This window comes from Leptonychotes weddellii, chromosome 12 (genome assembly GCF_054177405.1).
Source record: "Leptonychotes weddellii isolate Sample4059 chromosome 12, ASM5417740v2, whole genome shotgun sequence".
Lineage (NCBI taxonomy): Eukaryota > Metazoa > Chordata > Mammalia > Carnivora > Phocidae > Leptonychotes > Leptonychotes weddellii.
This window is the reverse complement of record NC_138380.1, coordinates 76,555,548-76,576,816: the sequence shown is the minus strand read 5'-3', so window position 1 is coordinate 76,576,816 and position 21,269 is coordinate 76,555,548. Positions and strand designations below refer to the sequence as shown.

Sequence of the window (21,269 nt, the reverse complement as noted above, 5' to 3'; positions counted from 1 at the left end):
AAACTTTCCTTAGAGACCAGTACTTTGAAGATCAAAACATTAAAATTGGGGTGCCTGGATGGCTGAGATGGTTAAGCAGCTGCCTTTGGCTCAGGTCATGATCTCCAAATCCTGGGATCAAGCCCAATGTTGGGCTCCCGGCTCAGCGGGGCGTCTGCTTCTCCCTCTCCCTCTGCCTCTCCCCCTGCTCATGCTCTCTCTCTGTATCTCTCTGTCTCAAATGAATAAATAAAATCTTAAAAAAAAACAACATTAAAAATTTAGAATGACTTTACCACGTTCACCCCAAAGTCAAAAGCAAAAATGTAATTAATTCTCACTTTCTAGGGTAAATATTTTAGCCCAGTTTATCTTAGGAACTTCTGCATTGTAATATCTCATCGTAAAGATATGTCTATTAATAATATCTCTATTGTAATAATATCTCCATTGTAAAATTTGGTTTTTAACATCATGGAAAAAAGCCTTGCATTAGATTTGAGTTCAAGATTTGCCTAATGTAAGTCCAGTGGTATGCAGTTATTCTACACCTTAAATTTCTTCCAGATAGTTGAACTTCTCTTCCAACATTTCATATTTCCTGTAGTATTTTTATTTTTATTTTTTTATCCTGTAGTATTTTTAGATTCTTAGGTTCTTTAGATTCTAAAAAAATTTTTAGATTCATGCAGTCAAACCCTGACAATTATCTCCTTCTCTGTGAAATACACAAATGTCTTGTTTCCATTTGTATAATATTATAATGTCTATGAACTGGTTTATGGCGGATATAAATAGTTGGTCCCTCAGAGTTTTTCCTAGAGAATGTGGAATGTGGATCATGTTAATCTCAGAGGCTTTGGGATATATGCTACGTTACATGCTAATCTATATTTCTTGTAATAACTGTTCTTAGATGTAATCTGCATTTGAAAAGCTATTTAACAACATTTGAATAGCTACCCTGGTAGGCTCTGAAGGAATGCAAAAATCCCAGCATTGTATCCCTGTCATTTTTCCATGATTCTTGCCATCCACTGTTCATACATAAGATGTTCCTGGAGTGGCCACTATGCCCTAGGTAATGTGTGTAGAATTGGCAATTGAAAATATGACAGTCATTTTCCTCAAGAACTTTACCAGCTGTGAACAGACTTGTGAGAAGCAGCAGGAAGTTTTCCTGGAGGCATTGGATGAGCTTCAGGGGGTCTGTGAACCTTTTCAAATCATACATAATATTTTGTGTATAAGCCCATTTTGGGGGGTGGGGTAGAGAAGGTTCATAGCTCTTAGATTCTCAAGGGGCTTGGGTTCCAAAAACCTTAGACCTTCCAGGCTAGTAGAAAGATAGCAAGGTTTGGAGCCACACAGGAATTTTTATCCTGGCTGTGCTAGGATTATAAGCAGGTTATCTAGGGAAATTGTGGATATAATACCTACTTGGATGGACCAAGATCAAAATAGTTTGTATATAAAGCTACTAACATAGTATATACAAGGTACTCAATAGTAATTCAAGATGTCTTATTAGTCCAATGAAAGTGTATTCAAGATATAAACCTTAGAGGGAGGATATGGACCATTTCCGCGAAAGAGACCACATTTGAGCTGACTCTTGAAGGAAGAGTTTGTCAGATGGACTAGCATAAAAGGCCTTTCAGATATAGAAAACTGATAGCGCTGGGGCGCCTGGGTGCCTCAGTCTTTAAGCGTCTGCCTTCTGCTCAGGTCATAATCCCAGGGTCCTGGGTCAAGCCCCACATCGGGCTCCCTGCTCGGCGGGAAGCCTGCTTCTCTCTCTCCCACTTCCCCTGCTTGTGTTCCTGCTCTCGCTATCTCTGTCAAGTAAATAAATAAAATCTAAAAATAAATAAATAATAAATAAAACCCATGTGTTTCTAAGTGCTATTAGTTTTCTTTTTTAATATTAATATTTATAATTAATGTAAATTAATATTATATTAATATAAATAATATAATATAAATATAATTACTATAAATAAATAATATTTAATATTAATATATTTTTAAAATATTCCTTAAATCTGGTAATTTTACTTTATCTCAGATATATAAAATAGTACTTTTTATATAGTTCTTAGATGATTAGATTAGGGTTTTTAATTGGCTCCTGTTAAAAGTGCCCTGTAAAAAAATTACATTAAAAAAGTCTTTAGGACCTACACGTATTATTTATAGTGATAGACCTCTTGCTTAGTTTGGATTTCTTAGCAAATGTGAGTTTTGCATAAGATAACTCAAGAGGTTTTGAGACTACACGTTTGGGACCAGAACCAAAGTAAGAAATGAAAGGAGTTCTGGAGTCCATGACACCAACATGTGAAGAATAGTTTTTCTGGATACCTTCTTCTCATGTTATGTACTATGGATTTACTCATAAGTTATAGACCCTTTGATGTTAAAAGAAACATTAAAACTGTTTAAAAATTAAGAAGGAGCTTGTTGCAGGTTTTACAATTAGAAGTTGGCAGAGCCGGGGCGCCTGGGTGGCTCAGTTGGTTGGGCGACTGCCTTCGGCTCAGGTCATGATCCTGGAGTCCCAGGATCGAGTCCCGCATCGGGCTCCCTGCTCGGCAGGGAGCCTGCTTCTCCCTCTCACCCTCCTCCCTCTCATGCTCTCTGTCTCTCATTCTCTCTGTCTCAAATAAATAAATAAAATCTTTAAAAAAAAAAAAAAAAAGTTGGCAGAGCCGAGTTTGTTCCAAGTTATAAAAGCAGATGCTTTTTCTATGACATGATGTTGCCTAGGCCAACAATTGCATTCTTACTATTTAGGAAGAAAGTCAATAAAAAAAAGTGGGACATGAGAAATACAGAACAGTTCTTTGTTGGTATAGATTTTTGTTTGCAGCCTACTTCCAAACTGGCTTAAGTGAAAAAAAAAATTATTATAATAGAATACTGCCCTTGAGCTGCTTGAAGCACAGGAGTCAAGAAATGGAAAGCTGTCTATAATCTTGCCTTTTCTCTTCACAGCCCCTTTCTACAATTTTTCAGTTTGTATGTGTCTCCAGGGCTGTTGTCTTTGCTTCTTTGCACCTGCTTTATTCTTCTCTTTGCGTTTTGGCTTCACTGTTTGGGACTGCATATTCTGAATAAAGGCATCCCTTTTGGTGTCTAACCTGTCTTACTCACTTTATTTCAGTTTAGGGTAAGAGATCAGAAAGACTAGAGTTGCTCAATCTCATTTTCACATTCCTGAAAGAGTCCATCAACTTGCCAGTGAGAGGAGTATTGTGTGAGGTGACCAAGGTAGGGAGCTTGTTTAGGTGTATGTAAGGGAAGGGACTTTTCTTAGGGAAAGAGAATGATAGTTCACTAGGCAGGCAGTCTGAAGAGTACCTAGGACAAAAATCCTTGAAGCAAAACTGAAAAAAAAAAAAATGTTTGTTAACTATTAAGGTTTTAGCCCCAAATAAAGTTCTACCCACTTTCTTTCAGAGAAGGGGAAAAGAAGCATAAAGAGTCCTTATGACTTGAGAGAATATTGTGTTGGCTCTGGTAGAGCATTATTTCACATACCCAGTACATACTAAACATCAGACAAGTTTTCGTCTGTGTGAAAACTAAAGATAGTCTATAAGCTGGGATGCCTGGGTGGCTCAGTCAGTTAAGCGGCTGCCAGAGTCATGGGATCAACTCCCGCATCTGGCTCCTTGCTCAGGGGGGAGCCTGCTTCTCCCTCTGCCTGCCGCTCCCCCTGCTTGTGCTCTCTCTCCCTCTCTGATAAATAAATAAATAAAATCTTAAAAAAAAAAAGATAGTCTATAAGCTGCGTATTTATAGTATCTAAAATTTAAATTATATTTTTTCAGTGTTAAAATGAGGAACCAGAACATTACCTTCTTGTAAGTAAATATTATTCTAAAGATCAATTTTATTGAAATACCGTATCTAGTCATTCTTTGTTCACTCCTTGGCTATAAATCCGAAGTACATCACTATCTGAAAGACCAATATATTTTCTTCACAGTAGATTTTGCATCAATAAAATAAATCTATAGTTCTTTTAGTTCCCAAATCGTGTAAAAATTAAATATTGTAGTATATTTGCCTTATTGTCACTGTGCCTGTCCTGTGTATCTGCTTGTGTCTGTGCCTCTCTCTGACACCTTTTGTCTACTCATCTTTTCTCTGTCTACTCTCTCCATTGACCTGTGTGTGCCTAAGATTTGTTAATGTGTGTTGGAAATGGGTGTTAGAAATAGATCAGGATGTACTGTGTAATTTAGAAATTTCCTGTTATTGGGCGCCTGGGTGGCTCAGATGGTTAAGCGTCTGCCTTCGGCTCAGGTCATGATCCCAGGGTCCTGGGATCGAGTCCCGCATCGAGCTCTCTGCTCCTTGGGAGCCTGCTTCTCCCTCTGCCTCTCTCTCTCTCTCTCTCTGTCTCTCATGAATGAATAAATAAAATCTAAAAAAAAAAAAGAAAAAAAAGAAATTTCCTGTTATTTATGCCTAATGTTTGTAATTCTTTGCTTTTTTTTTTTTTAAATAAGTCCTACTCCTAACGTGGGGCTTGAACTCACAATTCTGACATCAAGAATCATACACATACTCTACCGATTGAGGCACCCAGACACCTCTGTAATTCTTTACTTTTAATACTGTAAATAGTTTATACGTAAATGCCAAGGAGGAACATAGAGTAGATCGATATCAATAATAGGATTCTGTAACTGAAGTGACTGGATATGTTCAAGCATTTATCACTAAACCTGTTCACTGGCATTATTAGATGTTCAAAGTAAAAAGTTTTTCTTATTTAATTTACAATATGGATAATAGAAGATTATTAAAGTAAGAGAAATATGGTTTTAATGCTTAATATACCAGATGCTTTGGTTTTTTTCATTTTTGGAAAAGTAAAGAGGATGGGTATTTTAATGGTTCTAAAGCTTGAAACAAAAAATTTTTATTTGTGAAAGTCAACGTTCATAGAAACTATTTCCTTTCTTGGTTGATAATTAGGTAGGCATTGGCTAACCCCACATCTTCAGCCTCTTCTTCATTCCTCTAACCCCCCATTGTAATTTGATTTCAAGGTCTACCATTTTGCCAAAATTGCATTTACTATGGTTGCCTCACATCTCCTAGACACATCCGGTAGATTCTTTATAGTAGTGTGTTTGTATAGTAGTGTGTTTAACATTCAGCACTGTTCACTGTCTTTTTCTTTTTTTAAGTCCTTGCCTTGATGTTGAAGCATCATTTATATATATATATATTTTTTTTTACCTACCTCTAAGTTTGTCTCTGCTAATAGTGGCTCAGGTGGAACATACTTTCTGTTTTTTACCCTGGTAGGTCCTATGGGAAATATAACTGAATACTTGAATATTTAGAAATAAGAAGGAATCTTAATAATCTTGTAAAACTGACTATAGTGATATGGATTACTTTAATGTTGCTAAAGAGTCTCAAAGAATAATAAAGTACTGATTATTTTCTCATACTCTACATTCTTGTGATGACTAACAGATTAATCTGTTTTTAAAGTATTTTTGGAAAATGTAACTTAATCTAAACTAGAAGTATAGGGTGAATATTTAACCAATACACTTAATTTTCTGTTACCTCTCTATTACATGCCAGTTTTTATATTATTTACAAGCCATATATTGGTTGCAAACCATATGTTGTTTATGCCATATCTAATATTTTCAAGTATGTTAGAATTATCTTACCATTTATTATTTTTCTCATTAAGGGAGGTTTAGAAAATTTTATTTTAACATAGAACGTGGATTGAATTGATACATAAATTGTCACTGTTTTATCTTTAAGATATGTTGTAACTAAGAAAACTAAGAAAAATAATCTTTATACTGATGGGAGGGAATTTAATTATAGAAGGTCAAGGAAGGAATGTGTAGATGTCAAGAAAGAAAAGACCAGACAGAAGTAGTAGCATATCTTTGTGATATATTTTATTTTAGCAATTTGAGTGTCTAGTGTTAAGTTATATTGGATACTCCAGCAAATGTAGATCACAACAGTTTTATCTGGATTAAACTTAGCCATTACTTACATATCTATGTAATTTTGAGTAAGTTATTTAAGCTACTCACAATCTGAGTTTCCTTATTCATAAAACAGGAATATTTTGCAGTATGAGAATTAGTAATAATATGAATAAAGGACATAATGTAGTGTTAGATGTTATTCTAAATAAATGATAGTTAGAAATGAAGAATGATTAAGGACATTAAGTGAGAAGTAAAATAAATGTGAAGGGAAAAGGCAACCCCTTGCTCTTTTTCTCTTTTGGACCTCTTTGATGATAGAGAAAAAAATAATGTATCTGATGTAATTATCTCATGATATCATTGATAGTAACTTGGGAGTTTTGACTTTATCCTCTAAGCCAGTGATCTCTCAACTTTTGATCACAGTAAAAATTTTTAAGCATGCACCTTCTTAATATAGTTTCATTAATTTATAAATTACATACTTATACAACTATGCTAAAATGTATTATTATAAATACATATAAAAATTAGAATGGGATGAGATAAAGCCTATACAAATAATATTCATAAATTTAAAAAATATTTAATGACAAAGTATATTTGTTCAGTAAAATTACAGTATTTTATAAAAAATCTTGATTTTAACACTTTGTGAAATAGTGTTTGAAAGACTGGCTCTGAGTTTAATGGCTTCCCTAGATTAAAAAGATACCTGACAGGGGCGCCTGGGTGGCTCAGTCAGTTGAGCATCTGACTTTGGCTGGGGTCATGATCTCCGGGACGGGCTCCGGACGGGCTCTGGGCTCCAGATGGTCTCCGGGCTCCGGGTTCCGTGCTCCGTGGGGAGCCTGTTTCTCCTTCTCCTGCTGCCCCTCCCCCTGCTTGTGTGTGCTCTTGCTCTCAAATAAATAAATAAAATCTTTAAAAAAAAAAGATACCTGACAAAGATACATAGATACAAATCTTTTTTAAAATCATCATGCTTATTTTTATTTATTCATTTAATGGTTACTGAAAACCTGTGTGCCAGGTTTATTCTAGACTCTGAAGACTAGAACTCCTCGTGGAACTTACATTCTATTGGCAAGAGTCAGAGAATAACCTAATAAACAAGTAAATGTAACTAGATATTAAATGCCGTGGAGAATAGTAAAACAGTAAGGAAAAAAAGGAGTAAAATACATCAGTTATCACCACGGTGGTGTTGTATAACAACCACAAACCTTAGTGGCATATAATAAATATTTTTACATGCTCTTGGTTGTCAGCTAAACAGTTTTGCTGATCTTGACTGGGTTCATTCATGTTTCGGGGGTTGGCTGGCTGTCAGCACATCCAGCCTGGCTGTGGCTGGGATGACTAGGATTGCTTGTGCCTTCTCTGCATGTTTCTCATTCCCCAATAGGCTACCGGATGTGGCAGGTGGCTGTTGCAGAGGTGCAGGTGAGGGGAAAAAATACAAAAGACCTATCTAGTCTCGGAACTGGCACATTGTCACTTCCATCATTTTCTGTTGACCAAGGCAAGTTACAATGCCATCTCCACTTCAAGGGGTGGGGAAATAGATTTCATCTTTTAAGTCAAAAGAACTGCAGAGTCACATGTGATTTTAATGCAGGGAAGGATGAAAAATAGGCTTTTAATATGATCAATCTATCATATGACAGGTATAGGAGATATTATTACAAAAGGTGGTTAAGATATTGAACCAAAACTTGAAATGCAGTTATCTGCGAGGAGAGCATTCCAGACAGAGCATTAAGTGCCCATGGACCTGAGTTAAGAGTGTTGAAGGAAGCCATTGAGCTTGAGCAGAATATGTGATGAAGAGAGTACTCTATTTGTGGTTGGGTAGGGAGTTAGTCCAACTGTCTAGGTTCTTGTAGGTCATTGTAAGAATGGCTTTTACTCTAAGTAAGATGAGAACCTTTGGGGTTTTACTCTAGGTATGATGTTAACTTTAACAGGATCACCTTGGCTGCTATGTGGAGAATAAAATGTAGAAGGTTAAGGACTGAACGAGAGACCACTTACAGCTGTTCCAGTAGTTGAAGCAGGAGGGCCTGAAGATAATGACAGTGAATATGAGGAAAAGGGATGAATTTGGAAGGCATTTCCTAGGTAGCATTCACAAGACTTGGTCATATTAGAAAGTGTGGGAGAACTCAGCTAAGTTGGACACTGAGTGATAGTGGTGAGATAGAGAATACAGGAGGAAAGATGAATTTGAGGAGTTGGGTACTACTGAGTTCAAGTGAAAATGTATTGAGTTTGAGGTGATTATAGATATCAGGTCAATGTCATGGTTTCCCCTACAGATCTCTTAATTTTTTTGTGTATGGGTAATTATTGAACTCATGGAAGAAGATGTTTCTGAGGTAATATATACTGAGAGTAACAGAAGAATACAGAACATGAGAGACTTCTCATGTCTTAAGTGTCTTCTTGAGGTTGATAAAGTGTCAGTGGTTGTGAGAGAGTTAGGAACAGAATCTGGGGGGTAGTGTAGAGGCCAAATGGATTGAGGATTTTCAAAAAGAACTTGAATTTAAACGTGGATTTGGTGATTAGGAGTCATGGGTGATCTTGTCAAAAGCACTGAGAAGAGGGTGTGACAAGTTTGCATTAAATTTTTTTTTTTGAGAAATAGAAGATATTAAGGGAGTTTTAGGCAGTTGTTAATAGGTAAGAATAGATTTTATTTTGCTTTTTAAAGCAGTGGGAGAATTACCATGTTCGTGAAATCCTTTCATACATATGAGTTGTCCTGAAAGGTAAACCTGCCGTAGTCATCTTAGGGAAAAGAGAAGCGGGAAGTGAGTAATGACAGGTCTATTGATGTAGATGATTATTCTCTCTTCTCTAAACCCTGAGTCCCTTCTTCTCCCATTTCTACCCTCTGCTGCCACTATTGTGCTGCTGTTTACATTGCATTCTGCTACTAAAGCAAGATGGTCATCCATTGCAACCAGAGCTGACTTAAAGCCCATAGATTATGAAATCAAGGAAGTGATTTTAAAACCCTACAGGTGTTGAGGTGGTGTCAGTTTGTGCTTAATGAACTCTCATATTTCTCACTACAACCCAATGAGCAAGATATTATGGCCATTTTATGGATGAGGATATGGACACCAAAGTTGTCCTTCAGCATGGTAAGGGCATTGGGAGCAGTAGAGCTCAAATAGTAGGTAATGCCATGCACAACTTTTTCCTTTTAAGGTGCATCAGTCAGTGGTAATCATTAGATGGTAGCATATGATATGGCAGAAAACTGTTGATGAAGTAAATAGAGTTCGACAGAGTAAAGGTGTAACATATTTACCCTTTCTCCTTTTTTGCTCCCATGGCACTTTGCATCTATCTCTGTTATTCTCCATATCATATTGCAATTGTATATTTATTTTCTGTTTCTGTTACTAGGTTGTAAGGACTTCAGTGAGCAGAGATCCAGATTCAGAGATTCTGAGATCCAGTGGCCTGGATCTGTCTTGTCTTTATACTTCTGGTACCTAGTCAATGGCTACATGATAGGTGCTTAGTGAATCTTGTTAAATAAATTAATCATAATGTACTTACAAAATATGTTTATCAGATAACACAAATAATGATGTGTATGTATTAAATGCTATATATCTTGTTTATATAGTGAACTCTGCAATTAATGTCACCAGGTCCGTTATATTGGATCCTCAGACTAATCCAAGTCCTGTTTTTGCAGATGAGGAATCTGAACTTGCCCAAGGTCACATGGGTAGTAAGAGGCAGAATTATTCCAACTATAAAACTTATGCTATTAACTATTATGTTTTATTGCCTCTTTCAATGCACTTGTTGTTGGCACCAGCAGCATGATCATCCATTCCTAATTTGAGAGAGAGAATGACTGGCAGAACCTTTAAAATAAGTGGTTGCCACCCAGCCCTGCTCAGACCATCATCTCAAACTTGTGGGCTCCAGAACCGTGAGAAAATACATTCCTACTGTTTAAGTCACTCAATTTGTGGTACTTTGTTATAGGTGCCCCAGGAAACTAACACAGTCACATATGATTTTCGTGGGCCCTGGGTACTTTGGCCTGTAAAAAAATACTCAAAATTACTTTCTGACTATATTGGTATAAAGAGAAATAAAACCAAAGCTAGATCATATTCAAAAAAAAAAAAAAAAAATAAGTGGTTGCCTGACACCTTAGAATTTAACATATCTGCTGGCTGTCAGCTATTTGTCAGAGTCCTTTACCTTAAATATGCTTGAGTATAGATTGAACATGTTAGTGTCCCGTAGCTTTTAACGTGGAATTTTTTTTACATGCTACATGTTAACCATTTTTAATCACAGGTGGGAGTGGGAGGTGGCTTCCTCTCTGCAAACTTATCAATCAAAGCATTTCTGTTCATATATACTCTACTAGTTAGTGTATATTTTGATAAATAATATTTAATGGTATAGTGAGGATAAATAATGATAGTATGTTTTTAAAGTCTCTTTTATCAATGTAACAGCTTCATTGAACCAAACCTCCATTGAAGGTAGAGTTTAGCACTAATTTAGTATGTAAAAGTAAGGCTAATAGGCTCCTTTTCACCTACTGAAGTTATAAAAACATGTTAAATGGTCACCTCTGTATTTCTTAATTACATCAGAATTGGGATGAATTGTAGAATTATCCTAAATTTGCTTCATTTCAAAAAGAATGAGTTATTCTGAGTTTTTTGGCAAATTCAACCCATTTAAATTCTATTCCCTTTCCTATATATATATAGGATCATAAGAAAAAGATCATATATGTATATATATATACATATATGATCTTTTTCCTAAGGGAATTTTCAGTAGAGATGGGGAAATAATGATGTACACAAATAACTAATGCAAAACTGAGCACAATACTATGGGACAAAGTGCCATAAGGATTCTTTTTCTTTTTCTTTTTTGGTAACTTTTTAAAATTGTGGTAAAATGTACATCAGATTTACCCATTTTAACCATTTTTAAAAGTGTATAGGTCAGTGGCATTAAGTATATTCACATTTTTGTGCAATGAGGATTAGTAAACGGGAAAAATTACATACTGTTAGGTCATAGAATGCTTTATAAGAAAGGAGTTTTAAAGTGAATCCAGAAGGGGTGCACCTGGGTGGCTCAGTCGGTTAAAGCATCCAACTCTTGATTTTGGCTCAGGTCATGATCTTGGGGTCGTGGGATGGAGCCCCACGTTGCACTCCAGGTTTGGCGAGGAGTCAGCTTAGAACTCTCTCCCTCTCCCCTGCACCGCTCCCCCCTCCCAACAACGCACGTGCTCTCGTACTCTGTCTCTCTCTCTCTCCCTCTCTAGGGTAAATAAATTTTTAAAAACAATAAATGTTATTTGATTACAGGGGATATGCTCTAAAATAATTTAGCTCCAGAGATTGTCAGTGTACCCACACTACACATTAAATATTAAGGCTTATACAAGCAGTGTTGTGTGTCTCAAAGGAATCAAACTGACAGTGTAGTATTGAGTCACACTGATGTCCTCATCCTATTAGAAATTAGCTGGGTACCTAAGAATTGTCACTTCACAAAGTGATGCAGAAGAATACCACCTTGCCTAAAACTTCTTTTCGTAATATAAAAAGTAGCTGAGGGGTGCCTGGGTGGCTTAGTCGTTAATTGTCTGCTTTCGGCTCAGGTCATGATCCCAGGGTCCTGGATCGAGCCCCTCAAGGGGCTCCCTGCTCAGTGGGAAGCCTGCTTCTCCCTCTCCCACTCCCCCTGCTTGTGTTCCCTGTCTCGCTGTCTCGCTGTCTCTCTCTCAAATAAATAAATAAAATCTTTAAAAAAAAAAAAAATTATCTCTCTCCCTCTTCCTTTTCCCCTCCCCCCAAAATAAAATAAGTTCAAAAAAGATATAATATCCACCATATTTGGGTAAGTTTTTTTTAATGTAATAAATAGTTGTTTAGAGGAAGTCAGTCAGTATGCCAATGTAAGGAGATAGGTGGAACATCATTTAGGGGTAAAGCCAATTAGAACGCTTTTTCTCTCCAGACTTACATTTAAAGCGCAAATATAATAAAGATCAGATTTGACCTCATAAAAATAAAAAATACCTATAATACAAAAGGTAATGCAAGGTTAAGCAATAGATTAAGAGAAAATGTTTTCAACGCATTTATCAGATGATGGGTTATTATCTAAAACATGAGTAGCTTCTATATATCAAGAAAAAGAACACTCCAGTAGAAAAACGATCATATGCTATGAATGGTAATTAACAGAAGAAAAATGCAAATAATTAATGAACATGGAGAAAAGTCATGTAAATTAATCAATATTAAATTTGGGGGGAGTTCTTCACCAGATTCCACCAAATTTCGTAAAATTCAAAAATTGATAATTGTAGCAATTCAAAAATTGATAAAACAAATGTTGGAAAAGATAAAGAAAAACTGGCATTTTTAATTTGTTGATAGTAATATAAACTGGTGAAACCTTTTTCAGAAGGCAGTTTGGCCACTTCTCATAGAATTGATGTATGTACTCTGACCCAGCATGTCAATATTGTAAAGAAAAGATTCTTTTCTTTACAGTATTTGCTATGTATGTAAAATAGTATGTCCAGGTATTTCATTGCAGCAATTTTTGTGAAACAAAATAAAATATCTATTAATAAAGAGATTTAACATGGTTGACTACTTCTAAGGAGAAGAATATAGAGAAGGGGGGAGTTATTTTTTTTTATTTTATAATTGTGTGCATAAGAGATTTAACATAGCAAGCCTGAAACTGCTGTCCTTAGAAAGGCCTGCTTGCAAGATTAGCCCTTGGAGAGTCTCTGGGACTTACTGCTTTGGGAGGGTTCCCATCATTCCATGATAGGAGTGGCTCACCATGCCTTTACTGTATGTATATGGTTTATGCTGAACACTTACTTTGCTTCTGGGAATCTGGAATTTTGGCTCACGGTAGGCCGTGACCAGCCCCCATTGAAAACACTGGGCACTAAATCTCTAATGAGCTTCCCTGGTAGACAGCATTTCACAAGTGTTGTCACAACTTGGTTACTGGAGGAATTAAATGGGTCCTAGGTGACTCCATTAGGAGAGGACTCTTGAAAGCTTATCCCTAGTTTCTTCTGGACTTTGCCTTATGCATCTTTTCCTTTGCTGCTTTGGCTTTGTGTCCTTCAGCTGTAATAAATTATAGCTGTGAATGACTATATATAGTCCTTTGCGTCTTCCTCGTGAATCAATGACCCTGAGGGTAGTCTTGGAAATACATGACACAACGTGTCAGTATGGTTTGAATGTTTTAGCATATTCATGTATTGCTTGTATAAATTTTAAAATATTAAATTTAATGTATTACATGTTTAAATTTTAAGTGTATATGCATATACATAAGGTACATACATATATGCCTCACCTCTAAGGATATATTGATGGGTTTTTTTATATGTGTGTATTATGTGACCCATTTATAACTTGGGGTACATTTATTTTGTATATCTTTCCCCTGGTGATAGAAAATTGAAAGCTTTCCTTGGTGACATTGTAGGTAATATAATAAAGAACTGAATAAAAGGGGTTTAAGTATATGCTCTCTGGTTATACAAACTGTATTATCTGAACTTACTGAACTAAATGTGTTATAACTGTGACAGTAGGGTGCCAGTTTCATTGACTATGTGATCTGAATGTGCTTATCAGTTACCATTATGTCTAAAAGACTTGCCATGCTTTATTTGATACATAATACATGGAAGACGCTGGGCACTGTCGGGGAATAAAGAGAAATATAAAAGATTGTCACTGACAGACAAGAAATTACAATCTTGGTTGGCAGCAGCTGTGGTAATGATGGGCTAACCCATGTAAACAGATGATGGGTGTAAAAGGCAGAAATGATAAATGCTGTACAACCAGGATGTACTTTTGGAATGTATGCTACATGAAGTCGGGATTTTGTCCTGTTTCCCACCAAATCTGTAGCACCTAAAAGAAAACCTGGCACATAGTCTAGGTTAGGAGAAAATGATGTGAGATCAGTCATCCTCATGAAGGTGATAATTGAATCTCATTCTTTTCCTTTTATGGTAAGTGTCTGAATCCAGTATGTCGGTAAACTGAAAAAGTAGATGTTTTTTGAAAATTGTAAATGTTAATTCATGAGTAGAGCAGAACTATCTGATTTTATATGAATGTTGTGTGACCTGGTAATCTGAGATAATTTAATGATGTTACCCACAACTAGCTTCTCCCTTTCCTATGACTGGATAGACATTTAATTTTAAAGCAAATAACTACAAAGGTTGCTTTTCATTTAAAAAAATCTTTTAATTGTGGTAAAACGCAAATACAAAGCTTAGCTTAACCATTCGTAAGTGTACAGTTCAGTAATTTAAGTACATTCACTTTGTTGGACAACCAGTGTCTACAACTATTTCCATCTTGCAAAACTGAAGCTCTATACTCATTAAACAAGGCCCATTCCCCTCCTCTCCCTGTCCCTGGCAACCACCATTCTACCTTTTATTTCTAAGACTTTGACTACTCTGGGTACCTCACTTACATGGAATCATGCAATATTTATCTTTTTATAACTGGCTTATTTCAACTAGGATAATGTTCTCGAGGTTCATCCATGTTGTAGCATGTGCCAAAATTTCCTTCCCTTTTAAGGCTGAATAATAGTCTATTGTACCACACTTTGTTTATCCATGTGTCCATCAGTGGACATTTGGGTTGCTTTCACCTCTTGGCTACTGTGAAAAATGTTGCTACAAACATGAGTGTACACATATCTGTTTAAGACTCTACTTTCCATTCTTTTGGGTATATACCCAGAAGTGGAATTTGTGGATCATCTGGCAATTCAAGTTAAAATTTTTTGAGGAATTGCCATACTGGTTCCCATAATGACTGTACCATTTTACACTCCCACCAGTAGTGCACAAGGATTCCAGTTTCTCCACATTCTCACCAACATTTGTTATTTTATTTTTTTGGTAGTAGCCATTGTAATGGTTGTGAGAAATGTCATTGTGTTTTGATTTGCATTTCCCTCCTGACTAGTGATGTTGAGCATCTAACCCTATGTGTGTTGGCTCTTTGTATATTTTCTTCGGAGAAGTATCTACTCAAGTCCTTTGCCTATTTTTTAATTGTGGTGTGGTTTTTTTGTTGTTATTGTTGAGTTGTGGGAGCCCTTAATATCAAGGTATTTCTGTATATCCATCTTTAGCACAGAGAAGCCTCAGTCAGCTTATAAAAGCTTACCAATCATAATAAAACAAAACTTATGACTCATTTTCAGATGCTCTCATCACACAGGATAGTGGCGTCATATTTCCAGTTTAATTAATAGTTCTTACAATCAGCTGAAGTTTTAGTCATTTATCATTTTTCCTCACAAGACTGCCTTATAGATTGACATATCTTCTGCTTATCTCAGTAAAGTTTCTTGTGAATATATTAGTATATTCTCTTCAGTGACTTTAACCACAGTTTGAAAAGCTATCAAAATATTGGCATCTTTTGGGGCACCTGGGTGGCTCAGTCGTTAAGCGTCTGCCTTCGGCTCAGGTCATGGTCCCAGGGTCCTGGGATCAAGCCCCGCATCAGGCTCCCTGCTCAGCGGGAGCCTGCTTCTCCCTCTCCCACTCCCCCTGCTTGTGTTCCCTCTCTCACTGTGTCTCTCTCTGGCAAATAAATAAAATCTTCAAAAAAAAATATTGGCATCTTTTATTTAAAATTTTGGCTTATTTTGTAACTTTTTCTTAAGAAGTTAAACCCATTCTAGATAATTGTAAGTTATTTTTAGTTATGTATTTCCTCTATATCATTAGTTTGTATGTTTTTAAGATTTATTTATTTATTTGAGAGAGAGAGGGCATGCATGTGAGACAGCGTGCATGATTGGGGGAGGGCAGAGGGAGTGGGAGAGAGAGAATCTCAAGCAGACTTCCCTCTGAGCATGGAGCCCAACATGGGGCTTGATCCCAAGACGCATGAGATCATGACCTGAGTCAAGATCATGAGCTGGATGCTTAACCGATTGAGACACCCAGGTGCCCCATAAGTTTGTATTTTTATTTAAGGTGTTGCATTAAACAAATTATTTTTGTTTGATTTTACATGTTGGAAGAAAGAGGAGCACTGTTTATCATTATTACAAAGAGATATTTGAAGACAAAATAATGCCTTAAGTAACTTGGGGTACATATATTCATTATCTGGCCTTTCAGGACTAAGTCTAAAATAATGCCAGAATGAAATATTTTGCAGGGAATCTGAATGTTTAGTATCAAAAATAACCTCCAATTTGTTTCCCCAGGAAATACACAAAAGCTTTAAGAACACATATTTGCTTAATTACCTGGATTTGGGTTTAATTCTTTGATTTTAGTCTTCTTTCCTATCTTGGGTTAGAGTTATAGAAGTGATAGCATTTAGACTTTAACCCTAATTTTAGATAGCTTATCAATTATTCCCTCTCCCCCTCAGCATTTTCTATTGACTGTCTTCCTACCTTAAATATCTAGTCTTCCAGGTAGTCTAGCTTCATTAGTGTGGTTTGACATCAAGTTATGTTAAAACCTGCATTTTTTATCTTTCTTACTTATTGTTCTTACTAACCTTTCCTGAAAAAGTTACTTGCTAAGTTCACTGGCCAAAGTTTCTAGTAGACCTGATTGTTCGTTTGTAATTTCTTTGTGTTACTCCTATTTCAACCAGATTCTGCATTCTTGTTATGTTTGACCCTGTCAAATTAATGTTCTAATGAGAAGGTCTGCAGTGAAGAATAGAGACTTAGTAATACTCATTTTGAGGAGGATGGATATTCCTTATTACTGGATGGGACTGGATGCCTTGGTTAGCATGCTCAATAATTACTATTAACAATATTACCTAACCTCCTTTTAAGGATTTTTTATAACAGCTTTGTTGAGGTAAAATTCACATGTATTGAAATTAATTCATATATACCATAAAATTCACCTCTTTAAAATATACATTTCGGGGCGCCTGGGTGGCTCAGTCGTTAAGCGTCTGCCTTTGGCTCAGGTCATGGCCCCAGGGTCCTGGGATCGAGTCCCACATCGGGCTCCCTGCTCGGCAGGAGGCCTGCTTCTCCCTTTCCCACTCTCCCTGCTTGTGTTCCTGCTCTTGCTATCTCTCTGTCAAATAAATAAATAAAATCTTAAAAAAAATAAAATAAAATATACATTTCGGTGGTTTTTATTGTAGTCACAAAGCTGGACATCTGTCATCACTATCTAGTTTTGGAACATTTCATCACCAAGAGAAACCCCAAACCCATTACCAGTAACACCTTATTTCTCCCTTTCCCCAATACCATGGTAACTACTAATCTACTTTCTGCCTCTATTGATTTTCCTAGTCTGGACATTTCATATAAATGGGATCATATAAGATACGCTTTTTGTGTATTTTACATAGTACAGTGTCTTCAAGATTCATCTATTAAGTAGGTTATCAGTACTTCATTCCTTTTTATTGCTGAACAACAGCCTACTGTATGAATATACCATATTTTGTTTATTCATCAGTTGATGGATATTTGGGCTGTTTCCACTTTTTGGCATTTATGAATAATGCTGCTATGAACATTTGTGTACAAGTTTTTATGTGCACATACATTTTTAATTTTCTTGGGTATATATCTAGGAGTGCAGTTGCTGGGTTGTAACTCTATATTTAACCTATTCAGGAATTGCCCAACTGTTTCTATTAGGAATTTAAAACCTAATTCTATAGACAAAAGTTTGGCAACCTAGCATGACTTTATCCCTACTTAGTCTCTCCTTTTTGAAAAGTGGTAATGATTGTATTCAAGAAGATCCTTTATTACACTTAATTTTTTATATCTTAAAACAAATACCTTTTATTAAACAAAGAGTGTTTTTATGCATTGATAGGAAAAATTGGCTTGGCAGATCTCTTAATAGTAATTCTTATGTATTACTAGACTTGGGGAGTTGAAATGGAAAGGTGCAAAAATATGGCTTGTAAACTTATTCTGGTTTGCCAGGTAATTTTCAAGCCTTTGGATATATATAATAATTAGGACTTAGGTGGTCTCTGTATAGATTGGTAATGGAAGGATTAGAGAGAACATCAATGACAGTTTATTTTCTACCATTTTAGATTTTGGCTTATGATTTATTTTGTCTAATGGGTCTAAATAGACTTGCAATGTACAGTTAAAAATTGCTTTCTGAGTTTTTTAAAGAGGAACTGGAGCTGGTAGTGAGCAATGTGGTCTCAAGTATCCCACTCCTAGTATGACACCAAATCTTAGGGTATACACAAAAGAGGATTAAAATGCTCTTTAAGAACAAAAATTTGGCAGTAATTGAGTATACAGATAAAGGTAATTTGGTGTCTGCCAATTCAGCTAATCTGAGGCAGCTAATTAAAATTTTTCCTAAATTCCTCATCTATTAATAAATCCTACATGCTTATCTCAATTTTTCCATACTTAAAGACATGCTCTATGGTAGGTGCTACATAGGGTGCTTTACATGCATGGTTTAATAAATGCATTTCTTCTGTCTTTACTCCTTGACATAATTAATGTAATTTATTTGTCACATTAAAAAATAATTATTACATAAATACTGTTTATTTACAGTATTTATTTTGTTACGCCCACCAAGTTTGTTCTTTTCCTTCATTCAAAGGGCTTCTTAAATCTTTTCATTTTTAATTGAAAAGACGTTGTAATTAAAGGAAAAAAACTTAAGTTATCTATATCCTATATTAAAACAGCTTTCTGTCTTCATTGGCAGTGGGACTAGAAAGTAAGGGGCCAGGTTTGGGAGTTGTTTACTGAGGTACACTCACCAGAACTTGAAATGGATTAGGTGTGAGAGGAAGCAAGTAGGATAAGGGGGAAAAGGCCCAAACTACTAGGAGGTCTGAAGCCTGAATGGGTAAGGAGGGCAGAGGTGCTGTGGAAAGAAAAAGAGACATAGAATCATTTGAAAAATCAGGTAGGTTTCTTTTTATCTAGTTAGGTTTAAATTGCTTTTGGGCATGTTAGGTAAGCTGTTTGAATATGGACTGAACTGAAAAGTCAGGACTAGAAATAGAGATTTTGGAATCTTCATAAATGTACTCGGTTAAAGTCACAATAGGGAGGGGATAAACTTGCTAAAAGATGAAATCTGAGGAGAGAACAGTTCCAGAGAAAACACAACATTTAGGGGTTGGGAAGCAGAGGAGGCAGAAAGGACTAATTAGCAGGGTAAGAGGAGAATCAAGGGACTGTTGTTTCATGGAATCTAAGAAAGGAATTTAAAAAGGGGAGGATCATCTGTATTAAATACTTTATAGGAATTGAGGCTTTGAGATTTTGATGCTGTTTGGAGATTACTGGTGACTTCATAAAAGTAGTTTCAGTAGAAGTAGTAAAGATAAGATTGAAATTTTTAAGGGGTTCGGGAGTTAATGACACCAGTAAGTGCAGGTTTCTCTTTAAAACTGGTCTGTTGACCACAACTTTGTGGCAGTCTGGCTGAGCAAAAAATAATTTATTTCCATATAGTGGTAAATACGTATTGAACTCTTAAACTGCTAAAGTGACTCTTCCTGTGCTATATTTGTTTTTGCAAAGATGAATAGGAATTCTGCAACCATGCTATTAATTTGGGGGTCTTCTTTAATTTTTTAGTTGGACAGTTGATGTTATTGTGGCTAAATGTGTTAAAGCTGGAACTCCGTATTCTCAATTTTACTGTATGTTTATACTTTTTGTTATGGAATAATGAGATTGGTGATAGATTGCTTTGGAATACTTTGAGAGTCTGGGCTTGGTAGAGTATTCCCCTGTGTAAACGAAAGAGTAACAGGGACTGTTATGACAGTGTTTTCTTAAATCAGGACACATCACCAGATCATGGGTGGCATGGTCAGGAGCCGTAGGTTTACCCAAATTTTGGAATTTCTATTTTTTTTTTTTATTACTCATTTGACAGAGAGAGACACAGCAAGAGCGGGAACACAAGCAGGGGGAGTGGGAGAGGGAGAAGCAGGCTTCCCACTGAGCCGGGAGCCCAATGCGGGGCTCAATCCCAGGACCCTGGGATCGTGACCTGAGCCAAAGGCAGACGCTTAATGACTGAGCCACCCAGGCGCCCCTAAAGATTTTTTTTTATTTTATTTTATTTATTTTTTATTCATTTGACAGAGAGAGACACCCAAATTTTGGAATTTCTGAGCAATTTGCTGTGGAGGCAGTGGGACAAAATATTCGAATTTGAATTAACCTGCAAAACGTGGAACCAGTGATTTCATGAGTTAAATGGCTAGAGGAGCATTAGATAAAGGATGATGAAGAAGGAATGAACGAAAAGGTGAGAACCTGTGTGTAGAAACAAAATAATCAAACCTAGGAACACTTTTTTTTTTGCCATTTGTTGTATTAAATATCTTCATTTCGGTAAAATTAATACATATAACAAAACAATTTTAGTGTCCTCTTAATTCAAATGGAATTCTACTTTATTTCCGTAAGAATGTAACTTGCAGGTAGACAGAGGATAAACTTGCATTACATCTTCTTAACTTACTTTGATCTTGAGAAAGCACTGTATTTTCTTTTCCGACCCAAGAACAGGAACCTTTCCTTTAAGGAAAGTATTGCTTGTTGTCTAGGCTGTGCAAAAAACAAAAACAACAATAACAAAAAAAAGATTATAGGCTTGTTGTGAAATTTTTATAACTTTTCCTTTTAGTTTGTATGCTTTGCTGTATTTATTATTTTTAAATATAAAGTCTATAGTACAGAGTTTTATTCTAAAACAAGTTCTCAAGGGGCACCTAGGTGGCTCAGTCCCTTAAGCATCTGACTCTTGATTTCCACTCAGGTCATGATTGTATGGAGGGGGCAGATCAAGCCCTGTGTCGCCTTCTGTGCACAGCACGGAGTCTGCTTAAGTTTCTCTCCCTCTTCCCCACCGCGGTCGCACGTTCTCACGCACGCGCTCTCTCTCAAAAAAGTAAATAAATCTTTAAAAAACAAAAACAAAGACAAGTTCTCAAAATTAAGGTCTATTGCTACCCCTTCAAGGAGAATTTTAAAAGCTGCTACGTTGAAGAGATCTCCTTTACTAGTAGTTGATGGAACTAGGAATTGAACCCCAGCTCCTCTGACTCAAACCTGTCCCATTGTGAAGTACTAATAAAGTGTAAGAGGGCAGAGAAATTTGTTTCCTAAGTATACTGGTCAATTCTAATTTGTATTAATTTTCTCTGAACATTACCACCAGAGAAGGCCTAAAGAGTG

At 36.2% G+C, this 21,269-nt stretch overlaps 2 protein-coding genes and 1 long non-coding RNA gene across 7 annotated transcripts in view; 2 read left to right on the top strand and 1 right to left on the bottom strand.

Moving 5' to 3' along the window:
• The window catches only part of LOC145716378 (uncharacterized), a 116,958-nt gene that overhangs the window by 620 nt on the left and 95,069 nt on the right, over positions 1-21,269 (bottom strand). For 3 of the 5 annotated variants that reach the window (XR_014139009.1, XR_014139010.1, XM_081799666.1), the window contains one exon: positions 20,120-20,639. Coding sequence is in view for 3 of the 5 variants with exons in the window: in XM_081799666.1 (XP_081655792.1) it covers positions 20,550-20,639 (90 nt within the window). In the remaining 2 variants the exon portion in view is untranslated. Of the gene's footprint in view, positions 1-20,119; positions 20,640-21,269 lie in introns of those variants that run through there. The other 2 variants (XM_081799665.1, XM_081799667.1) reach the window with 1 other exon arrangement.
• On the top strand, positions 2,685-10,712 carry LOC145716380 (uncharacterized). The gene is made up of 2 exons (XR_014139014.1): positions 2,685-4,223; positions 4,430-10,712. It is a non-coding gene; the product is annotated as an uncharacterized LOC145716380 (long non-coding RNA).
• Positions 20,166-21,269, top strand: part of PTPN12 (protein tyrosine phosphatase non-receptor type 12) — a 57,320-nt gene continuing 56,216 nt past the window's right edge. The window contains exon 1 of the mRNA XM_081799658.1: positions 20,166-20,337. Coding sequence (XP_081655784.1) covers positions 20,326-20,337 — 12 coding nt within the window. The 5' untranslated portion in view covers positions 20,166-20,325. The remainder of the gene's footprint in view (positions 20,338-21,269) is intronic.